The 19,464-nt window shown below is 53.0% G+C and overlaps 1 protein-coding gene across 1 annotated transcript in view; it reads left to right on the top strand.

The window, feature by feature from the left end:
- The first annotated feature begins 4,934 nt into the window (after positions 1 to 4,934).
- Positions 4,935 to 19,464, top strand: part of KCNH6 (potassium voltage-gated channel subfamily H member 6) — a 102,640-nt gene continuing 88,110 nt past the window's right edge. The window contains exons 1-2 of the mRNA XM_050935143.1: positions 4,935 to 5,010; positions 11,003 to 11,233. Coding sequence (XP_050791100.1) covers positions 4,935 to 5,010; positions 11,003 to 11,233 — 307 coding nt within the window. The remainder of the gene's footprint in view (positions 5,011 to 11,002; positions 11,234 to 19,464) is intronic.

Genomic DNA, 19,464 nt, shown 5'->3' on the forward strand with positions numbered 1-19,464 from the left:
TGCAGAGATGGCTGATTTGTTTAAAAAAAACTAGAAGAGGATGTTTTTTCCTGCTGACTGCCTCTGTGGAGCTGCGTTCATATCAAAGGCCCTAGCCCGCTGGAGCAACACCCACACTGGAAACTTGTCAGCTCCAAGACTGGGGGAGGTGAGGGTGTGAAATTGGAGTTGGCATCAACCCCTTGACTGATTCCCCCAGGTGTGTGCTGAGCGATCCTGGAAAGAGCATGTCCCAGATCCTGGAGAGAGTTTCGGGGAGGGGAAATCTAGTTCCCGTTGGATCAGCATGTACATCTCAAAGCACTTATACTGGTTATACTGGGAAGGCTAATAGGCTATACTAGTTCAAGGCCCCTTTATACCAGTATAGCTACATCCACCCTTGTGGTTGTATCTTTATAACTATGTCAGTAAAAAAATCACACCCCAATCAATATAATTTTCCTGGGTGTGACCCGGCCTTAGTGGCCAAGGGTTAAAAGGAACAGAGGTTCAGACCCTTAAAGGTATCCAGGCTCCAAACAGCTATTGAAACGGAGGGGAGTTGGGTGCCTAAATCCCTTTGAGGATCTGGGCCATAGCCAATACATTGTCATGTCACTTTTGAAAGAGGGTCTTAGGCTCCTAAATCAGTCAGCTGCTGCAAGGCTGAGCAGAGCAACACCTCAATGCCTTTAAAAATCTAGGTCTTATTATTTAAATACATGTAATCACAGCTAAATACGCCTCCCCCACATTTCCTTGTTCCGTATCTCAGCTACCGTAAATATGGCAACGCGTGTTCCATATTCAGTATGGACGATCACTCCTTGCAATAGGCAAATATTTTACATCCTGCCTGTACTATTTGGAATCCTCCGACCCTCTTTGTTATCTTCCCTCCCAAACTAAACAATGCTTGGCTTGCACTGGCTTTCACAGCCCCACGCATGGCTCTTTAGCCATTTACTTTAGTGAGATAGGAAGAGATCTCTGATAAGCTGGAGGATTTTGTTGACACCGGAAATCAGACTGGTTCCTACTTATGCTATCCCTCTCCAGAAAGATGTGGAGAAGGGAGAGGAGGAGGCAGGAAGAGAAGAAAGAAGCGAGAGAGAAAGAAAGAGAACAGATACCAGGGAAAGGAGATGCAGAAAAAAAGTCTGATCCTGCACAATTAAAGTTAATGGGATTTTTTCCATTGACGTGAATGGGAGCAAGACCAAGCCTTTTAGCCTCAATCCAAGAAGGCATCTCTATTTTGGACAATTCTTAAGAACCAGTTTAATTTTACATACATGCTTAAGTCCCTGGAACTTATTTAAGCACGTGTTTGTGAGCTGTCCTGACTAGGGATGGAATTAAACATGCGTTTGATTGCTTTCCTGAATCAAAACCTTAGGTGGCTAGCTCTTTGGGACAGGGACTATTTCATTCATTTAACGTGTGTACGTTTCCTAGTGTTTGTGACTGGTCCAGTTCTGGTGTTCACACCTCAGGAAGGATGTTGGAGAACTGGAGAGGGCTCAGAGAAGAGCCACAAGAATGATGAGAGGATTGGCAAGCCTGCCTTACCATGAGAGGCTCAAGGAGCTCAACCTTTAGCTTATCACAGAGAAAGTTAAGGGGGGACTCGGTCTGTCTGGAAGTACCTACATGGGGAACATAAACGTGAGAGAGGGCTTTTTAGTTTAGCGGAGGCAGAACAAGAGAAAATGGCTGCAAGATGAAGGTAGACAACTTCAGATTCGAAATAAGGCATGCATTCTGAATGCAAAGGGTCATGAACAATGGAACAATTTTCCAGAGCTGTGGTGGATTCTCCATCCCTGGAAATCTTTAAATCGTGGCTGGAAGTTTTTCTAAAAGATCCATTCTTGTTCAACCACAAACTATTTGACTTGACGCAGGAATTAACTAAGGGAAATCCTCTGGCTTGTGTTATACAGGCAGTTAGACTAGGGTAGGGGCAGGCAACCTATGGCACTGGTGTCAAAAAGCAGCATGCGAGGTGATTATCAGTGGCACTCACAGTGCCCAGGTCCTGGTCACTGGTCCACAGGGCCGGCTTTAAGCTGATTCCCCCGATTCTCTGGAATTGGGCCCCACGCTCCAGAAGGCCCTCTTAATTTTTAATTTTTTTTTTTACTTGCCTGGCTGTGTGTGGGGAGGTCAGCTCTGAGGCTTCAGTGACATTTCAGCAGCAGTGGGGGGCAGTGTCTGCTCCAGGCTTTGGCAGCATTTTGGTGATGGTGGTTCCTTCGGTGCTGAGGAAGACCCGGAGTGGACCCCCCACCGCCGAAGTGCCGCCGAAGCCCCGGACCACCGCCAGGTATTCAAATTGGGCTCCGCCATTCATAAAGCCGGCCCTACTGGTCTGGGGGGCTCTGCATTTTAATTTAATTTTAAACGAAGCTTCCTAAACATTTTAAAAACCTTATTTACTTTGCATACAGCAACCGTTTAGTTATATATTATAGACTTATAGAAAGAGACCACTTAAAAATGTGAACATGTATGACTGGCACGCGAAACCTTACATTAGAGTGAATAAATGAAGACGTGGCACACCACTGCTGAAAGGTTGCCGACCCCTGGACTACGGGATCACAGTGGTTCCTTCTGGCATTGGAATCTAAGAATCTAATGGGGCCCTGACTGATTGTGGCCACTAGGTGCTAACATAATAATTTTATTATTATTTATTATTATAAATAAATGTGTCAATTGGGTTCATTTTTCAAACATCCGGTATTGGCTTGCAAAAAAAGAAGAAAAATCTGGGAGACAACAAACTCAGTCTGTGTTTATTCTATTGTCTAAGGACCCTGTTAATACATCATAACACTTCGCCTTCTCATACAGCACCTTGCATCCAAGAATCTCAACAAGTGCCTTTGAAAACCGTGGTGAGTATTATCCCTATTTTACAGATGGGGAAGCTGAGGCACAGAGAAATTTCCCCTAAATTCTCTCAGCCCATCAGTGAGAAAATAGACCCTCCAGAAGCCCTGACTCCCAGTCCCCGCTCCTCAGTTCTGCCCAGACTGTGAAGCTGCAGCCCTGTGATACAGAACAATGTCTCCTCAGTAAATCACAGTGAATTATGACCCAGACGGCTGTGGAAACTGGACTGGAGAAAAGGAGTTTTCAACAGTGGAACAAGTTTTCTCTGCGAGGGGGAAGGTCAGATTTCACGAGCGCCACAGATAAAAGCAGCAGCCACACTCTGCAAAGGGCTTTGAAATCTCCTTTCTTTCCTCTGGATCAGGTTCCCACGGTACAATGAGCAGGCCCGGGTCCCTGCTCACGGCTTTGTATCACCAGCTGTCATCAGAGGCTGGCAATTGTGTGTTTCCCTGTGATGAGAGTATTGGCGAGGCGCTGCCGGAATACGCAGTGGAACTCCCCTGCTAAACGCCAGCCTGTAATCCTCTTCCACCAATTTCATGCATGGAAAGTGGTGCATAATTCAAATCAAAATCCCCTCCGTGGCCACGGTCCTCCGATCATGGGGGAGGGGGCGGTTGATCATAGTCCAGGGGGGCGCTCCGGGAAGGTCACCGTGAAGGAGATCAATGATTAAGACTATGGGCTGCTCCAGGGACCTGGGAGCCCTGAGTTACTTGGAAACCCGTGGGGGTGGGCGATATTTCTGTGCTGAGACTGGCTGATCTGCAGGGAAAGCAGCCACCCATTCCCCTGGTGGGGAGCAGGGACTGGAATGATGGGGGAGGGCAGGTAAAGAGGGTCACAGCTGGATGGTGCCCAGCACAGTGGTTTTCCGCCTTTCCCATACAGGGGCCCCTTTTCCCTGCCAGGATCCGACCAGCTCTCCAGGGACCCATCTAGCCAGGCCCCTCTCCCATTTAGCAGTAGGAGAAGGGCGAGGTGGTCACCACCCACCCCACGACTTCTCTCCCTGTAACCTCCGGCTTAAGCAGCCAGGGCCTGGCACCGGGGCTCCTTGATCGGGGGCTACTGCCCTAGAAGTAAATGAGCGCCCTCAAGTACTGTCTATAGGGGAGGGGGCGCCCAGTGGGAGGGACACTGACCCCCAGCCGCAGGGCACGGGGCAGAGGTGCTGGGGGAGAAGAGAAATGGGAGGGGGCTGGGGGCGAGCTTAGAAGGGACCCTCAGTCCCACTGAGACACTGGTGGGAGCGGACAGTGGGTTGGGGGGATCCGGCGCTGTATATTACTTACACCCCACAAGCAGCCCCCCCCGGGAAAGGGGGGGACAGGGCAGGAGCCCCCACATTGGATGGTCCGGGGCTCCCTCCTCCCATCCCCCGCCGCGGTCCGGCGCCCTCTGGCTTCTTCCGCCCCCGGATTAGCGGCGAGCCCCGGGCGGCGCTTCAGCACCACGGCCGGGGGACAGCTCCGCCGCCCTCCGGGGCACCCCCCTCCCCGCCCCCGCGGCCGGGGCGCCGGAGCAGCCGGGGAAAGGCGGTGGCTGGGCCAGGAGCGGGGAGAAGCCCGCCCCTGCGATCCCCTCCCCACCCAGCAGCATCCGGCGGCTGCCGCCCCCCCGCAGAGCCGCTCCGGGCGGGGCTCGGGCTGGGACCGGCTCCCGGGGCCGGGCTGGCAGGGAGGCGGCTGGAGACTGTCAGGTTCGCAGCTCTCGGTGCTGACAGCTCCGGCCCCGAGCGCTGACGGGGCCGCGGTGACTAAGCACATCGAGACTCCCCGGGGCTTTTCTCTCCGCCTTTCCACCCGGGCCTCCCCAGCCCAGAGACCCGCCCCCGCGCCGGCTCGCACTGCCCACCCGGCCGGGGCGCCGAGCGGAGGGCGGGGAAGGGGCTGCCCCGTGCGGGCTGGCGGAGCGTGGGCGGCCCTGGGAAGCCGCAACAAGCCTTCGGGGCGGCCCGGGGCTAAGCCCCGGAGCGACCGGCGGCTCCCCCGGAGAGCGGGGCGCAACTCCCCGGCGGCGGGCAGGCTCGGCCGGGCTCCAGCATGCCCGTGCGGAGGGGCCACGTGGCCCCGCAGAACACCTACCTGGACACCATCATCCGCAAGTTCGAGGGGCAGAGTGAGTACGGGGGGTCGGGGCCCTTCCGCGCCGGGCACCGCGCCCGGGCAGGGGCCGCTCGGGGGACTTGCCAAACTTCCTGCCTAGTCCTCAGCCTCGCTGAGACCCAGCCATGGCCAGTCCCAGAGACAGGCGGCTGGATAGATGGGGTGGGTGGGAGAGAGAGTCTGGTGCTAGATGGATAGATGGAGTGTATGGGGGTAGAGATAGATTGTTAGATAGGTGGGTGTGTATGGGGATATAATGATACATAGATAGGGGGTATATGGGATAGATAGATATTGGGGGTGTATGGGAATAGATAGGTAGGTAGAGTGTATGAGAATAGCGATAAATAAATATATTGATTAGATAGGTGGGTGTGTATGGGGATATAATGATAGATAGATAGGGGTATATGGGAGAGATAGATATTGGGGGTGTATGGGAATAGATAGGTAGGTAGGTAGAGTGTATGAGAATAGCGATAAATAAATATATTGATTAGATAGGTGGGTGTGTATGGGGATATAATGATAGATAGATAGGGGGTATATGGGATAGATAGATATTGGGGGTGTATGGGAATAGATAGGTAGGTAGGTAGAGTGTATGGGAATAGCGATAGATATATTGATTAGATAGGTGGGTGTGTATGGGGATAGATAGATTAATAGCTAGATAGGGGGTATATGGGATAGATATTGGGGGTGTGTGGGGATAGATAGGTAGATGGAGTGTATGGTGATAGAGATAGATAGATTGATTGCTTAGATAGGTGGGTGTGTACGGGGATAGATAGATTAGATTTGCCAGATGCCATCAACCGAGACTGAGTGGGGTGGACTCTGGTCTCAGTTACACCAGTGTAACTCTGGAGTAATTCCACTGAAGTCAACAGAGTAACCCTGGATTTACTAACATATCCGAGATCAGGAGCTGATTAAAATGTAACGGGGGGAGGGGAAGGGGGAAGAGAGGATAAAATCTTTTTTATCTAGAGGGCAGAATGTTCAGCTAGAAAATGGCCAGGTAGAAGTGCTTATTTTAGTGCCAAATGGGCTGTCTGGCCATTTGCCTTAAATTATAGGATGCTCCCAGGCAGCCTCCCCTGACAAAATGCTGCCATTGGCTGTTGCTAGAAATAATCCCTTTAAATGAATTTTACCTGGGTTTCTTTTTTTCACCTCTAACACAATGAATGGGCTGTGGAGATCTCTGCTTCTACGGCGTTTGTCATAGTTTGGGGGAGGGCAGTTCTCTGGAGGTAGCCGATTCAAGGGGAACTGTCTTTTTTAGACTTGTGAGGTCTGATACCCCGTGGGGTAACTTACCCCAATGCCAAGTGAGTGCACAGTGGGTGCCCAGTGCTACCAGAGCAGAATATACAGAGATCACTTTGCTCACCAGCTGCAAGGCACCAGAGAATTAGGACCTCTGGGTCCCTCTAGCAGCGTAAATCACCCTGTCTCCCATTGCAGAGTTTGCTGGGGAGACAAACTTGCTGCCTTTCCTCGCGACATGATTGATCTGTAGTTGCCAAAAGAAGAGAAGGGCCCTTGTGGTGAGGGACATGATCCTGTGAATGGGAAGTTCATGTAACTTGCCTTGTTTATCCATCTAAATTGGCAAGGTGCATCCCTCGTGCCAGCCCAGTGGTGGGGAGGGGAGCGCTAGCTCATCAACAAGCAGACAAGCCTCCCTCGCCCCCTGCCAACTCCCAATGTTGTGACTAGGCGGGACTGAACTTGATAACTTGCTGCTGCAAAGCTGCCTGCTGCCACTCTTGAAACAGTGCCCCATAGTCTTCAGCTGGGTCTACCTCTTAAAGGGACAGCTTCACAAAAAATAAAGGCCTGGTCACTTGCTCTGTCACATACACACACACGGCTCCTTCCAGCGGTAGGAGCCCAGTCCTGATCCCCATTTTGGAGGCAGGATTTCAGCTCATTCTCACCAGGATCCCCCTGAGGTAGCGCAGTGTGACGGATTGAGCAGAGCACGGGGCTGAGAGCCGGGAGCTGCTGGGCAATAATGCCTCGCTCTGCGATGCCTTGGGCATATGGTTTAACCTGTAACCCAGGCAAGTTACATCTCACGCATCCCAGTTTGACGCCAGCTGCCCCTGATAACTGCCGAGGTGAGTGAGAGGAGGAGCAGGCCTGAAAGCTACCAGCTAATAACATCCCCCCTCTTCTCCCTAGCTGAGGTCTCCTCCGTGGATTCGGCCCACCTACACACACACACTGTACCAGAGTCTCCTTTAGTGAAGGCCAGTTGCGTGCCCCTCTGATCCGGCTTGTATTTGCCCGTCTGCCTGCTGTGACTCAATGAAACAATCCAGGAGTTTAATTCCATTTCCCTGTAAGCAGAGTTGCGCTGCCTAGTTAAAATCAACAGCCTCTTTTCCCTCTGCCCACCCACCTGGCTGCTCACTCCCCTCCCAAGCTCTGCTCTAAGCCCCCTCTCACTGAAACTAATCCTCTCCCAGTGCCAGAGCGTGGCAGACCGGCGCACTGGGCGATACGGAGTGATGGCATCCACTGAGCAAGCATCTAGCTCCATCTGCCAGTGGGGACGGAGTCATTTAGTGAGTGGAGCAGGAAACTCCACCTGGATCCTGGGTTCTGTGTCTGGCTTTGCTGCTCACTCGCTTCTTCATGCCACTTCTCCTCAGTTTAGCCAGCTTTAAAATGGGTCACAATAGTAACACTTCACCAGCTCACTGAGGGTGCTGGAGCGCCATTCAGGAATGTTTGCAAAGCGCTTTCTCATCCTCTGCTGAAAGGCACTAGGGGAGTGAGAACGGCTCTTCCCCAGCTCTCTGCCATGGCAGGACTGCGAACAGGGGCCCGGGGGTTGCTTTTGGGTCCCTTGAGGATTGCAGGAGGCTTCTCCAGATCTGTAGTGAGCGTGGCCCTTTGCCAATGCACATTCCCCGGGTCAGGTGGGAAAGGAGGCAAACAGCAGAACTGGAATAAACACACTGCAGATGCCACTCCTGTGTAATCAGCGAGATTAATTAGGGAGTGCACTAATAGCTAGCCCCCAAATGTGCCTTCTGTGTTTAAGAGCTGGCTCTGGCTCCAGCCAGAAGAGATGCCAATGCTCGGGAGAGCCATGTCCTCACACACCTGCTAAGGGCACATCCCGCTTGGGTACACCCCGGCCCCTAGGTATCCACTGATTTCAGTGGGGTGGAATCAGGAGCTGAATTTGGCCATGAACTTCCCGCTTGCTGCTGGTCTGAGCAGCTGTGGCCTCTACCTCACTAGATTACGTCAAGGACAGGAGATGAGATGTGTGCTCTAATCCTCTCGTATCATCAGCCTGAGCTTTGCAGGACAGCCTCCCAAGAGAGCGAAAGAATGGCAACAGACAGAGGAACCTTCACTGATGGAGCAGGCCAACCCCTTCCCTTACCCGTTGCCTTCTGTGGAGTCATTCAAAGGCTTCCCTGAGCCCATGACTTCCATGTCTGTTGTCCCGATGGCAGGGGAGTTGTGGAACAAATTGCCTAGAGACGCTGTGGAATCTCCATCGTTGGAGGTTTTTAAGGACAAACACTGGTCAGGGGCAGCCTAGCTCAATGGTTTTCAAACTGTGGGTCAGGACCCAGTACTGGGTGGTGGAATGTAAGGCACTGGGGAGCAGCGGCTAACTGCTGACTGGGCTGTTAAAAGTCCTGTTGGTGGTGCTGTCTGCCTAAGGCAGGCTAGTCCCTACCTGTTCTGACACCAAGCTGTGCCCCAGAAGTGGCCATCAGCAGGTCCGGCTCCTAGGCTGGGGGGCCATGGGGCCACATGCGCTGCCCCAGCCCCGAGCACTGGCTCCAGACTCCCATTGACCGGTTTCTGGCTAATGGAAGCTGGGGGGGCGGTGCCTGCGGACAAAAGCTGCATGGAGCCACTTGCGCACCTCCGCCTAGGAGCTGGACGTGCTGCTGGCCACTTCCGGGGTGCAGCACAGTCCACGGTGCCAGGACAGGCAGGAAGCCTGCCTCTGCACCCCTGCTGCACCGCTGACTGGGGGCTGCCCGAGGTAAGCCTGTGACCCAGTCCCCTGCACCAGCCCTGAGCCCCCTGAAACCCAGAGCCCCTTCCAGCACCGCAAACCCCTCTTCCCCAGCCCCACCCCAAAGCCTGCACTGCCAGCCCAGAGCCCTGACCCCCTCCTACACCCCAACCCCCTGCCCCAGCCCAGAGCCCCCTCCCACACCCTGAACCCCTCATTCCCAGAGTCCCACCCCACAGCCCTCACCCCCACACTCCAACCCTCTGCCCCAACCCTGAGCCCCTCCCATACCCCAAACCCCTCCTCCCCAGCTCCATTGGGCCATGGGCATCAACAGTTTTCTTCAACTGGGTCACCAGGAAAAAAGTTTGAAAACCACTGGTCTAGCTTAGGGTTTGGCAACCTTTGGCATGTGGCCCATCAGGGAAATCCGCTCATGGGCCGAGATGATTTGTTTACCTGCAGCGTTCGCGGGTTCAGCTGATTGCATCTCCCACTGGCCGGGGTTCGTCATTCCAGGCCAATGGGGGCTGCGGGAAGCAGCGGTCAGCAGATCCCTCGGCCTGCGCCACTTCCCGAGTCCTTCCCCTGGCAAATGCCAGATTATTCCCTGCTGTACGTGTGCTTGTGTTTGGTCCCGTCTAACTTCAAAGGTCACAGCTGATGGGGCTTCTGCTGCTCCCCCAGGAAACAATCCCACGGGTGAGCCGATCTCACAGCCAGGAAGCACCTGCTGCTTCTCCACCAAAATCTCCTCTTAGACTGAACGTCAGGAGCAGCTCCCTGGCACTGACAACTCTTAGACGGTGGAAAAATCTCCCAAGAGGAAGGGCTGGGACCCACATCACACAGGACATGTAAAGTGGGCAACATGCCAGACAATGGGCTGTAGGCAACAATCCTAGGAGACAGTGTGGTCTAGTGGTGAGGGCCCTTAGCTGGCAGTCTGCGCCCAGCTATGCCACTGACCTGCTGTATGACCTTGAGCAAATTACATCACCCCTCCAGGTACCAGTTTCCCCTCCCATACTTTGTCTTGTCCATTTGGACTGTAAAAGCTGGGACAATCTCTTACTATATATTTGTACAGCACCTTGCACTGGGGCCCTGATCCTGATTGGGGCCTCTAGGCACTATTCAATAAATAATATGGTCATGAATAGATAACCTGAGGGTTTGTCTCATTTTTTTTAATTGCTCCATTTTATTATTATTATTATTATTATTTGTCTTAAAGTAACGGCCAGACTCCCCAGTGGAAAGTAGGGGATGCTTTCTGTCTCCCTGTCTGCACCAGCAAGGAAAGGAGAAAGCGCCTGTCACAGGGCTGGCGCAACCCATCACAGCACCCCTGTGCTCACAGCTGTCTCGCTCATCTGCAATGATGGGGAGGGAAATACAGAGAAAGCAGGAGGCAGTTTGGAATATTGCTAGTGGTGGCAGTGGCACAGTGGACTGGGAGTCAGGCTGTTTTGGCTTCTAGTCCCAGTCCTGCTGCTGCTACACTGGGCAAGTCGCCGGGCCTGTCAGTGCCTCAGTTTCCCCTTCTATAAAATGGAGATCATATACATAGGTATTCTGCCATGTTTGATATCTGTCAAGTGCTTTGACATCACCCAGACGGGTGATGGTTTTAAAATTCCCCTTGAAGCCCTGTTTCAGCTAAAGAAATATCCCATTTGGTGCTGGGGAAACCCAATGGTTTATATTCTGATAGCACCCATAGGCAACAGCTGAGATCAGGGCCCCACAGTACTGGTGCTATACAAACAAGTAGGGAGAGATGGTCTCTGCCTCAAGGAGCTTACAATCTAAACATCTTGCCCTCAGACACCCTATTTGCGTGAAGACTACAAGGCTGGTGCCCAGGCAAATCTTTGCACCCAGCTCTGCAGGTGGAGAAGCTCTTGTTACTCCCACCTGCACGTCCTCCGCTAGGAAGTTCACTTGGGGGCAGTCACCTTCATTTTAACCCTTTGCTTCCCATGCATCTTTGCAGACCGCAAGTTCCTCATCGCCAATGCCCAGATGGAGAATTGCGCCATCATCTACTGCAACGATGGCTTCTGCGAGATGTTCGGCTACTCCCGGGTGGAGGTCATGCAGCGCCCCTGCACCTGCGACTTCCTCACTGGGCCTGAGACCACCAAAAACTCCATCGCGCAGCTGACTCAGGCCTTGCTGGGATCCGAGGAGTGCAAGCTAGAGATCCTCTACTACAGGAAAGACAGTAAGAGCTCCTCATTGAAATAGCCACGTGGGCAATCCCTGGATTACTGGGCCTTGTGTGTAGCTAAGTGGGGGGGTGTATTCAGGGGTAGCCATCCTAAGAGTTGTTTGCTAGGGGGAGATGATTGCTATTTGTGCAGCACTGTGGACTGGTGTCCCTCTGTACAGACGAGCCTGATTCTCCTCTCCTACTGATGTACTTCTACGGATTTCCCCTAAGCTACTCCTGATTTACCCTAGAGTGAACAATAGCAGAATCAGCCCCCAGGACCCTGCCTTGAGAGGCTTAAAATGAGGAGGGCTACCTTCTGCCCTCACCAACGGGGTGTCAAGAGGAGCAAACTGTCACAGAGTGTGGGGGGAGACAAGGCCCTGCTCCCCCGGCTTCTTGCGACTCACCGTGACTCTCAGCCAGCCAGTAAAACAGAAGGTTTATTTAGACGACAGGAACAGAGTCCAAAACAGGTCTTGCCGGTACAGACAACAGGACCCACTTTAGTTAGGTCCATCTGGGGAGGCCACAGCCCTGCTGGTCGAGGTGCCCCTCTCCATTTCCCAGTCAGCTCTAAATGAAACTCCCTCCAGCCTCTCACTCAGCCTCCCCCCGGCTCCTACCCCAGCCTTTGTGTCCTTTGTCCAGTTTCCCAGGCAGAGGTGTTACCTGGCCTCCAACCCCCCTCCTGAGTTCTCAGGTTACATGCTCAGGTATCCTCCCTTCCCCAAGGCAGCACAACTCCCCACTCAGCATTTAAATAACACAGCATTTAAATAACACATCAAGAACATTCCCACTTCGTCACACAAGCCGCACAGGATCTGGCCTTGAACTGGACTGAAAACACGGCAGAACTGCTTGCAGATCCCAGGCCTGGAGGGTGTGGGGGTGGGGAGCAGTATGGGGGGCCGGATATGACAGCCACTGTCATGGAGATCACAGAGAACATCGTTATGGGGCTCCTTTGCTCAGTCCTGATTTTTCCCGTTCATTGCGATAAGGGCCCTATCTTCTGCTTTCTCCAAAAGTGACACCTTGTAACCAACCAGCCCCAGTTCTGCCTTCATGGCAGCTTGGGTTTCAGAGCAGATGCACAGATCTGAGAGCAGCCCAAGCTTGCAGGGGAGGGGAGGGGGATTTCTGTAATCAGGTTCCACCCATTCTGAGCATCCAGAAAACACAATCAAATCCAATGGGCCTGGTCCTCCATCACCCTGCGCCTTGTGGTGTTATTTACGCTGATGCAAAGCACGTGTCACCATTCCAATTTGTAGCATTTCCCCTTCCGGCAGGATCAGTCCCATACTGCACAAGTGGCAGGATCAGACCCAATGGGCCCATTTTAAAGAGGCCTCCCCAACTGAGTCTGTGAATGGGATCCTTAGTCTGGCTGCCCCACGTGAGTCTGGGCTGGGGAAAGGTTCCCTGAAATATTGTCTATTTCTAAAGCGATAGAAGGTCTTGAGCAGTCTTCTGGACTGAACTCCTCTTGTGCTTGGGATCCCAGGTTCTGACCCAGAACCTTTTGCCAATGATTCACACCTCAAAGTCCAGTCCTGGAACTTCCCAACCTATCTCCCTTTCTGGACCCCGTCCCATAGTATCTGAGCACCTCACAGTCACAGCTGCCTTTATCCTCATAACCCTCCAGGAGGCAGGGCAGAGCAATTACTGCCATGTTCCAGGGGTGGGAGCTGAGGTGCTGTGATGGGGTGTATGCCTCACTCTGGCTCTGAAAGGGTTAAGGGGAGCTGGGGAGCTTAATTAGTGGTGGCACCTGGTGGGTGGGCCAGGCCCAATTAAAGATGAGTGCTAGCTGGGGAAGGAGCCAGGTGGTTAGTACAAAAAGAGGGGGCCCACCCTGAAGTAGGGAATGCTGCATCCTCTCTGGGTAGCAGACAGTGGACTAAGTTGAAGAGGATGTGGGGAATCTAGAGCTGAGACTTTTCTCTCATGGGGGCCAGGAAATGGAGCAAAGCTGCTAAGCTAGTGGCTTGTTCTGGCAGCATTTAGACCTCCAAAGAGGCAGCCCAGGGAGGTGTTTGAGTGAGGAGCGACACAAAGGGGCACCTGAGAGGGATAAAAGCTGGAGCCTAAGGAGACCAGAAGTGGCTGAAGTCTGTATTCTCATGGGGGACTTGTTGGAGGACTCCAGGGGCGAGCCCTGCAAACCCAGCTCTGAAAGAACCTAGAGAGGCCGTGCGGCCTGAGAAGAGTGAGCCATCCTGGCACCTGAGGAGAATGCAAGTACATGGTGGGCACAGGAAGGGGCTATGGGAAAGGCTGGCTGACAGGCTGAGGGTGGCTGCAGGGATGGCTCTGACTAGACAGACCTTGCCTGCTCACTACGGGGTCTCTGGGCTGGAACCCAGAGGAAAGGGAGAGATGGAGTTACCTCACCAGCCCATGGGGCAGGTGGTGCAAAGCCCCCTGACAGAAGAAGATAAGAACTTTTGAAGTCCTGAGGGTTGAAGGCCCATGGGGCCCAGCATCAGGGGCTGAAACCTGAGGTAAAGGACACTGGACTCTTGTGGGTTGGACTTGGTTACCCCAGAAGGGGTGGGGCTAAAAGCCAGCTGGCCAAGTCCCAAGGAGACCACTACAGGGCCAGAGCGGTTGTCAGCCCTAGATGAGGGGCGTCTGCTACACCACATCCTGCCTCGAGGGCATGAGCTGAAGGGACGTCTGCTCGTCCACAGGCACAGAGGTACCGAGGTCACCCACTGGAGGTCTGGAGAAGAGCAGGGAGTGGAAGCTGGGTCATAGACTTGCACCCTAACCACTGCACCATCCTTCCTCCCTTAGAATACACCCATGGGTGCAGTGCCCAAAGTTGGGGTCAGGGAGGGCTCTGACTGTATCCTGCTGCCCCTGGAGTAGCTGACTCCTCTGGTCAGGGAGATGGGGCTCAGATTTGCTGCACTGCCAGTCTTCTGACGCCAGCTGTGGCAAACAAGGCTTCCTCCTCCCACCTAAGCAGCTGGGGAGAGAGGGGGCTTTTTAAAGCAAAAACAAGACTTTCGATGCACATTACAGGATGGGCCATGGCTCTGCCCTGTAATCTGATTGGTTAGGGTATAAATGTAACACTGACAGACCCTGGTTGTCAGCAGGCAGGATTGAACCTGAGGCCTCGGGTATGAGCAGCTACAGCATGAGCTGAAATCCAACTGGTTGTTAGCTAGGGCTGTAGAGCAAATTCATTTGATCTCTCTCTCTCTCTCTCTCTCTCTAAGTGGTCTCAGTGCCACCAGATGAGACAGAACATCACACCCAGCAGGTGTGTGCGTTACATAAGCAGGAGAACGTGATATTATTTGGACTTCCTCCTGATGCAAAGCCCCTGGAAATCAATGGGCCGACACCCACTGACATCTGTGGGCTTTGGATCAAGCCCTGCAAGCACTGACTGAGCAGAAACTCGACTGTTAATTCACGGCTCCGCTTCCCCTCGGCCAGCGTGGTCCCGCTGTACCCAGGCAGCCTTCTGCCAGCGGGTTCCAAGCTCCACTTCCCCCTCTAGCAGAAGGTGGCTTGTGCGAGCGCAGATGGAATTACATTAAGATGAAAATGAAGCTTTGCTGGGAAATGCTGGTGATTAATTCTAATGCTGCAGGGAGTTAGTTAAACATTGAGGGCTTGATGCTGCAAAGAGGCAGCATACGGAGCCCCAGCCACAGCCGATAGGTGGTCCCCTGGGAGAGGGCTTAGAACATTAGATACTCGCTAGATATGCAAATCTTGTGTTGTAAACAGCCTGAGGCACCTTATTAGTTTTTTCTCCTTGAAACCCCAGTGGAGATGTAGGGGTGGGGAATATTGTTCTAGGTATGAACACCAGGCTAGAGACAGCCTCTGCCCTGAAGATAGGGTGACCTGACCAGACAGCAAGTGTGAAAAATCAGGACAGGGGGTGGGGGGTAATAGGAGCCTATATAAGAAAAAGACCCAAAAATCAGGACCATACCTATAAAATCGGGACATCTGGTCACCCTACCTGAAGACCTTACAACTAGACAGATGGAGGGTGAGGAGGACGGGGGGGTGGTGATGGTGGTGGAGGAAAACAGACCTTAAGTGACTTGCTCAAGGTCATGCAGCAGGGAAGCTCAGAATAGACAGGAAGGGCATTGGCCTGTGTGACATCGGGCAAGACATTCCGCCTCTGTGCCTTGGTTCCCCGTCTGTCAAATGGGGATAATCGCACGGCCCTGCCTCCCCGGAGTGTGTGAAGCTAAAGGCCTTAAAGACAGAAGTGAGGGGGACACGTATAAGTGCTTTAGATACCTAGACTAGAACCCAGGTGTCCTGCCTGCCATCCCAATGCCCTATCTGCTGGCCACAGCACCTCTCATCTCACCTGTCCCTGTTTCACTGTGTGGGTGACCCGGCATGGCACTGCTGTAGGTCAGCAAGAGCTGCCGTGCGCCAGGAGGCTGATGGCCCAGATTAGCACGCAGTGAATGCTGTCCCCATTTGAATGAGGGTGACTTTCACCACTCTCCTACCAAGGGGAAATAACACTTCCCTTCCTGCAGCTCTGGATTCTGCTCCCCCTGCATTCCTGGAGGCCTCCCATTACCAATGACTTGCCGCACGCATCAGTAACACAGACCTCATCAGAGTCTCTCTTCTAGCAGGGTTCTTAATTGCTCTTATTCCAGTTTAAAATCTGGTGTTTGGTGATTTGCCCCTCTCGCTAAGCAGCTTTAGTGACCAGGGCAGCGTCTATTGCCCTGCACTTTCCCTTTAAGAGCCAGGGAACTGGGGCACAGGGGTCTTGTCTTCTCAGAAGGATCTACTGTGTCCTTCTGCCCTGGGGGTGGGGGTTTCTTCCCATTAAAGAGACTGTGCATACTGACTATGAGGAGCCAAGCATAGGTGTGTCTTAAGGGCCTGATCCTGCAAGGTGCAGAGCTCCTTCAGCATCTCCGCTAGACAGACCCTGGGGAGACAGCCTGTGCTTGCACAGGCTATCAAGTGGCAGCAGGAGGAGAGCCAGAGCGCTGATGTTACAGGATGGGTGGCCGGAGTTGCTCAGAGGCTGTAGATAGAGATTTTTCCTCCTGCCTTCGGTGTTTGCCAGGGCTCCTTAAAGAGGGAAAGGTCTCTCTGCCAGCCCTGCTCAGAGACTGATGGTTGCAGCCACCGGGGGAGAGAGAATCCTGAGGTGCCTATTGAACTGACAAACCACAGCTACAGTGACGTTCCGACTACAGGCAGCCCAGATAGATGGGCGAGGCCGGACTGGTGCAGTATGCCTGACCGAGCCACTGCATTGTCTGGGCCTCAGGGCTTGAGTTGTAATGGAGACTTGACCCCATTTCTGTAGGCACAGCTGGGTGCTCGGATGTCTAGGCAGTCAGATTTGCATCCCCAGTTAAGTTGGGGTGAGGTGGCTCAAAGAGTCCAGCACTGAAACTCTGGCCCCTGATGTTCATGGGTCCCAGCATGCCCCTCCCTCCTGTGCTTTATACTGGGGGAAGATGCCAGATTGACAGCCCTGGTGAATGGTGCCCTCTGTTTATCCAGATAGAAGCTCCTCCTATTCTGCGCCGTGTTGTCAGGCTGATCCTGAGCTCTGCCTCCATGGGCTGTTCAGTCTTTGTGGCATCTGCTGAGTTGCACTAACTGGCCCCTTGGCTTGGGTCAGTCTGGCTGGTTCTGGGCAATAGGGACCCCTGTCCACTAGGAAGTGGCTGGGAACCCTCTGGGCTGACTTACTTCACAGAGGCACCACCAAAGCTCTCTCAGAAGAGGTCAGTCTTCAGCAACCACCTGCATGGACCCTGCGAGCTAGAAGCGAAGAGGGCCAGGGCTCCCTGGTGTTACCACTGTATGAGAATGTTGGAAATTCTCCCCAGTGGTTTTCCCCACCCCAAGGTGCCCTGAGCCAGCTTTAACCTCACGCTTCTTCTCTGTGCGGTGTTCTGCTGGCCACAAGAAAAGCTCAACAGTTCAGCACTTAACCTGGGAGAGCGGCTGCCGCTTTTTGTAATGCCTCGAAGAAAGCAGGTCTATTTTTAAAACCCTGCCCCACTGGCACTAGGCTTTTTGAGGGGAGCATTGTCTCCCCGCAGCGCTCTGCCTGTGAGCATTCAGCCCATTATAGATGGGGCTTATCGGCAAAGAAAGGGGCCTGCGTTCGAGGGACCTGCCGCTTAATTACACAGCAGAGGCTCCAAATCCAATAATCCTCTTTTTTTTTTTTTTTTTTTTTTTTTTTTTTTTTCCTTTTTCATAACGTCGCCACAAATCTCCTGGCTCTGCTGTTTCTGACTGCAGTGCAGCCGGCCCGGCAGCTTGCCTGCTCGTTGCATTGCTTTTTACGGCCTGCCGGAGCCACGGTGATACCTAGTGGAGACACAGCCGCTCCTCTGACTAGAAAGGAGCCACTGCTGGGTGCTATACTGCTTGCTGGCAATTACCCACCAAGGAAACTGCGATGAGCATCAGAACTGTGAGGGAGGGGTGTGGTATTTGCACTGGGTCCAGAAGCAAAAAGTGTGTGTGTGCCCATTGACACGTGTGTGACTCAGCTGTCCCTTGGACGGGGTGGATCAGTACAGGGTAATGGCCCATCAGAGGAAGGATGCCACAAGACAGAGGCTGGTTGCTTACCCATCTCAGGGACATGTAATCTAATAGATCTTTCCAGCTCTATTGGTTCACTCAGTGCAACTTCCTGAAAGGGTGAGAAATCCCCCTTCCAACACAGGCTGCATTAGAGGAATGCAGGGGCAGGTCTAAACAGCACCCCTGAGCCCCACCATCTCGGAGTTGGTGAATTCAGATCCACACATGGGCTTTGTGATGGGGCAGGGGCTGCTTGGGCTCAGAACTTCTCATCCAAGTCTGTTGCTTCTATCTCAGACTCAGTAACGCCTCCTGCCACGTAGTATTGCATTGCATCCTCTGTACAGACAAAAATGATCCCTTGTCACAAGTTCTGCTTCCTCCCGCTTGCACTCCTTATGGCTGGCTCCAGACCTGTGCTGTTCTGCAAGAGAGGGGAGCTGATTAGGACAGGTGTGGCAAGAAAAGCCACCTCACCTGCTCCCTGGTGCTCTGACAAGCAGGGCTCTTCATCCTGGAGTGGTTCTCCTGCTAAGGGCTCCAGGGCTGACAGCTTCCCCTGCCAAGAATGGGAAGGCAGACCCACCAAATTCATCTCCCCTCTGGATCCTTCCCATGACTCCTATTCTGGGCTCTACCACTGCAGGATGCTGACTGATATTGGCAGCTGTCATTGTTCCCATTCCACTGGGACTTCCACCTGCCAACATCCTTCTCAACTGTGTTTACTGAGTTCTCATAGGTGGCACCATCTCTTTGTAAATCGGTGGATCATGAATTCTTAAAGGCGCAGGTCTTCTCTGCACCGCAAAGATAGCAGGGCCTCCTTCTTACCTTAAAGTGGATTAGTTAAACTATATTAACCCCCTGTGTGGATGCTCACATTTGGAATTAAATTCACACCTTTAGTTAATTTGGATTCATTTTCCTGAGTGGCCCTGTGTAGACAAGCCTTTGGACTACAGGGTTCTATTCCCAGCTTCACCACTGACCTGCTGTCACAATTTCCTCCTCCTCCTCCTGCCCTTCATCACATCACTGGGCGGGGGGTTGCTTCAGGATTGGTTGCTGGGAAAAGCCTTTTGATGTCCTCAGATGAAAGGTGCTATCGGAGGGCAAGGTGGAGAGACGATGCTTATAACCTTGTCCCTCTGCATTCTCGCTTTGAGAGGACTTGACGTTGCTGACTTTAGCATCTGTCACTTTGGCTCCTGTAACGGATCTGCCATTCCATGGTCAAAGCGCTGTAGAATCCTAGTGGTTACATGCATCCTTGACTACTGGTACCTAGAGACCTACCCAAGATACAAGCTTTGCTGCTCGAGAGGCAGTGTGGTCCAGTGGGTAAAGGCATTGGTGCATGAGCTGTGGGTCTATTTCCCCACCCTGCAGGTGCCTCTGGACAAGATGCTTCACCTTTCCCTCTGCTTGTCTACTTAGAGTGTAAATTCTTCAGGGCAAGGACTCTCTCTCTGACTGTCCAGCCCCTAGCACCACAGGGCCTGGAACTGGGGCATTTAGGATGCTACTACAATACTGATTCTAGTGTCTGTTAGTGGAGATGCTCCTCTAGATGGAATGGCAGAGGGTTGCTGAATGGGTCAGCAGTGAAATAAATGAGGGGTGTTGGCAAGTCCATTAGGCTTGGGAGTCAACACCCT

Source organism: Gopherus flavomarginatus, chromosome 25 (genome assembly GCF_025201925.1).
Source record: "Gopherus flavomarginatus isolate rGopFla2 chromosome 25, rGopFla2.mat.asm, whole genome shotgun sequence".
Lineage (NCBI taxonomy): Eukaryota > Metazoa > Chordata > Testudines > Testudinidae > Gopherus > Gopherus flavomarginatus.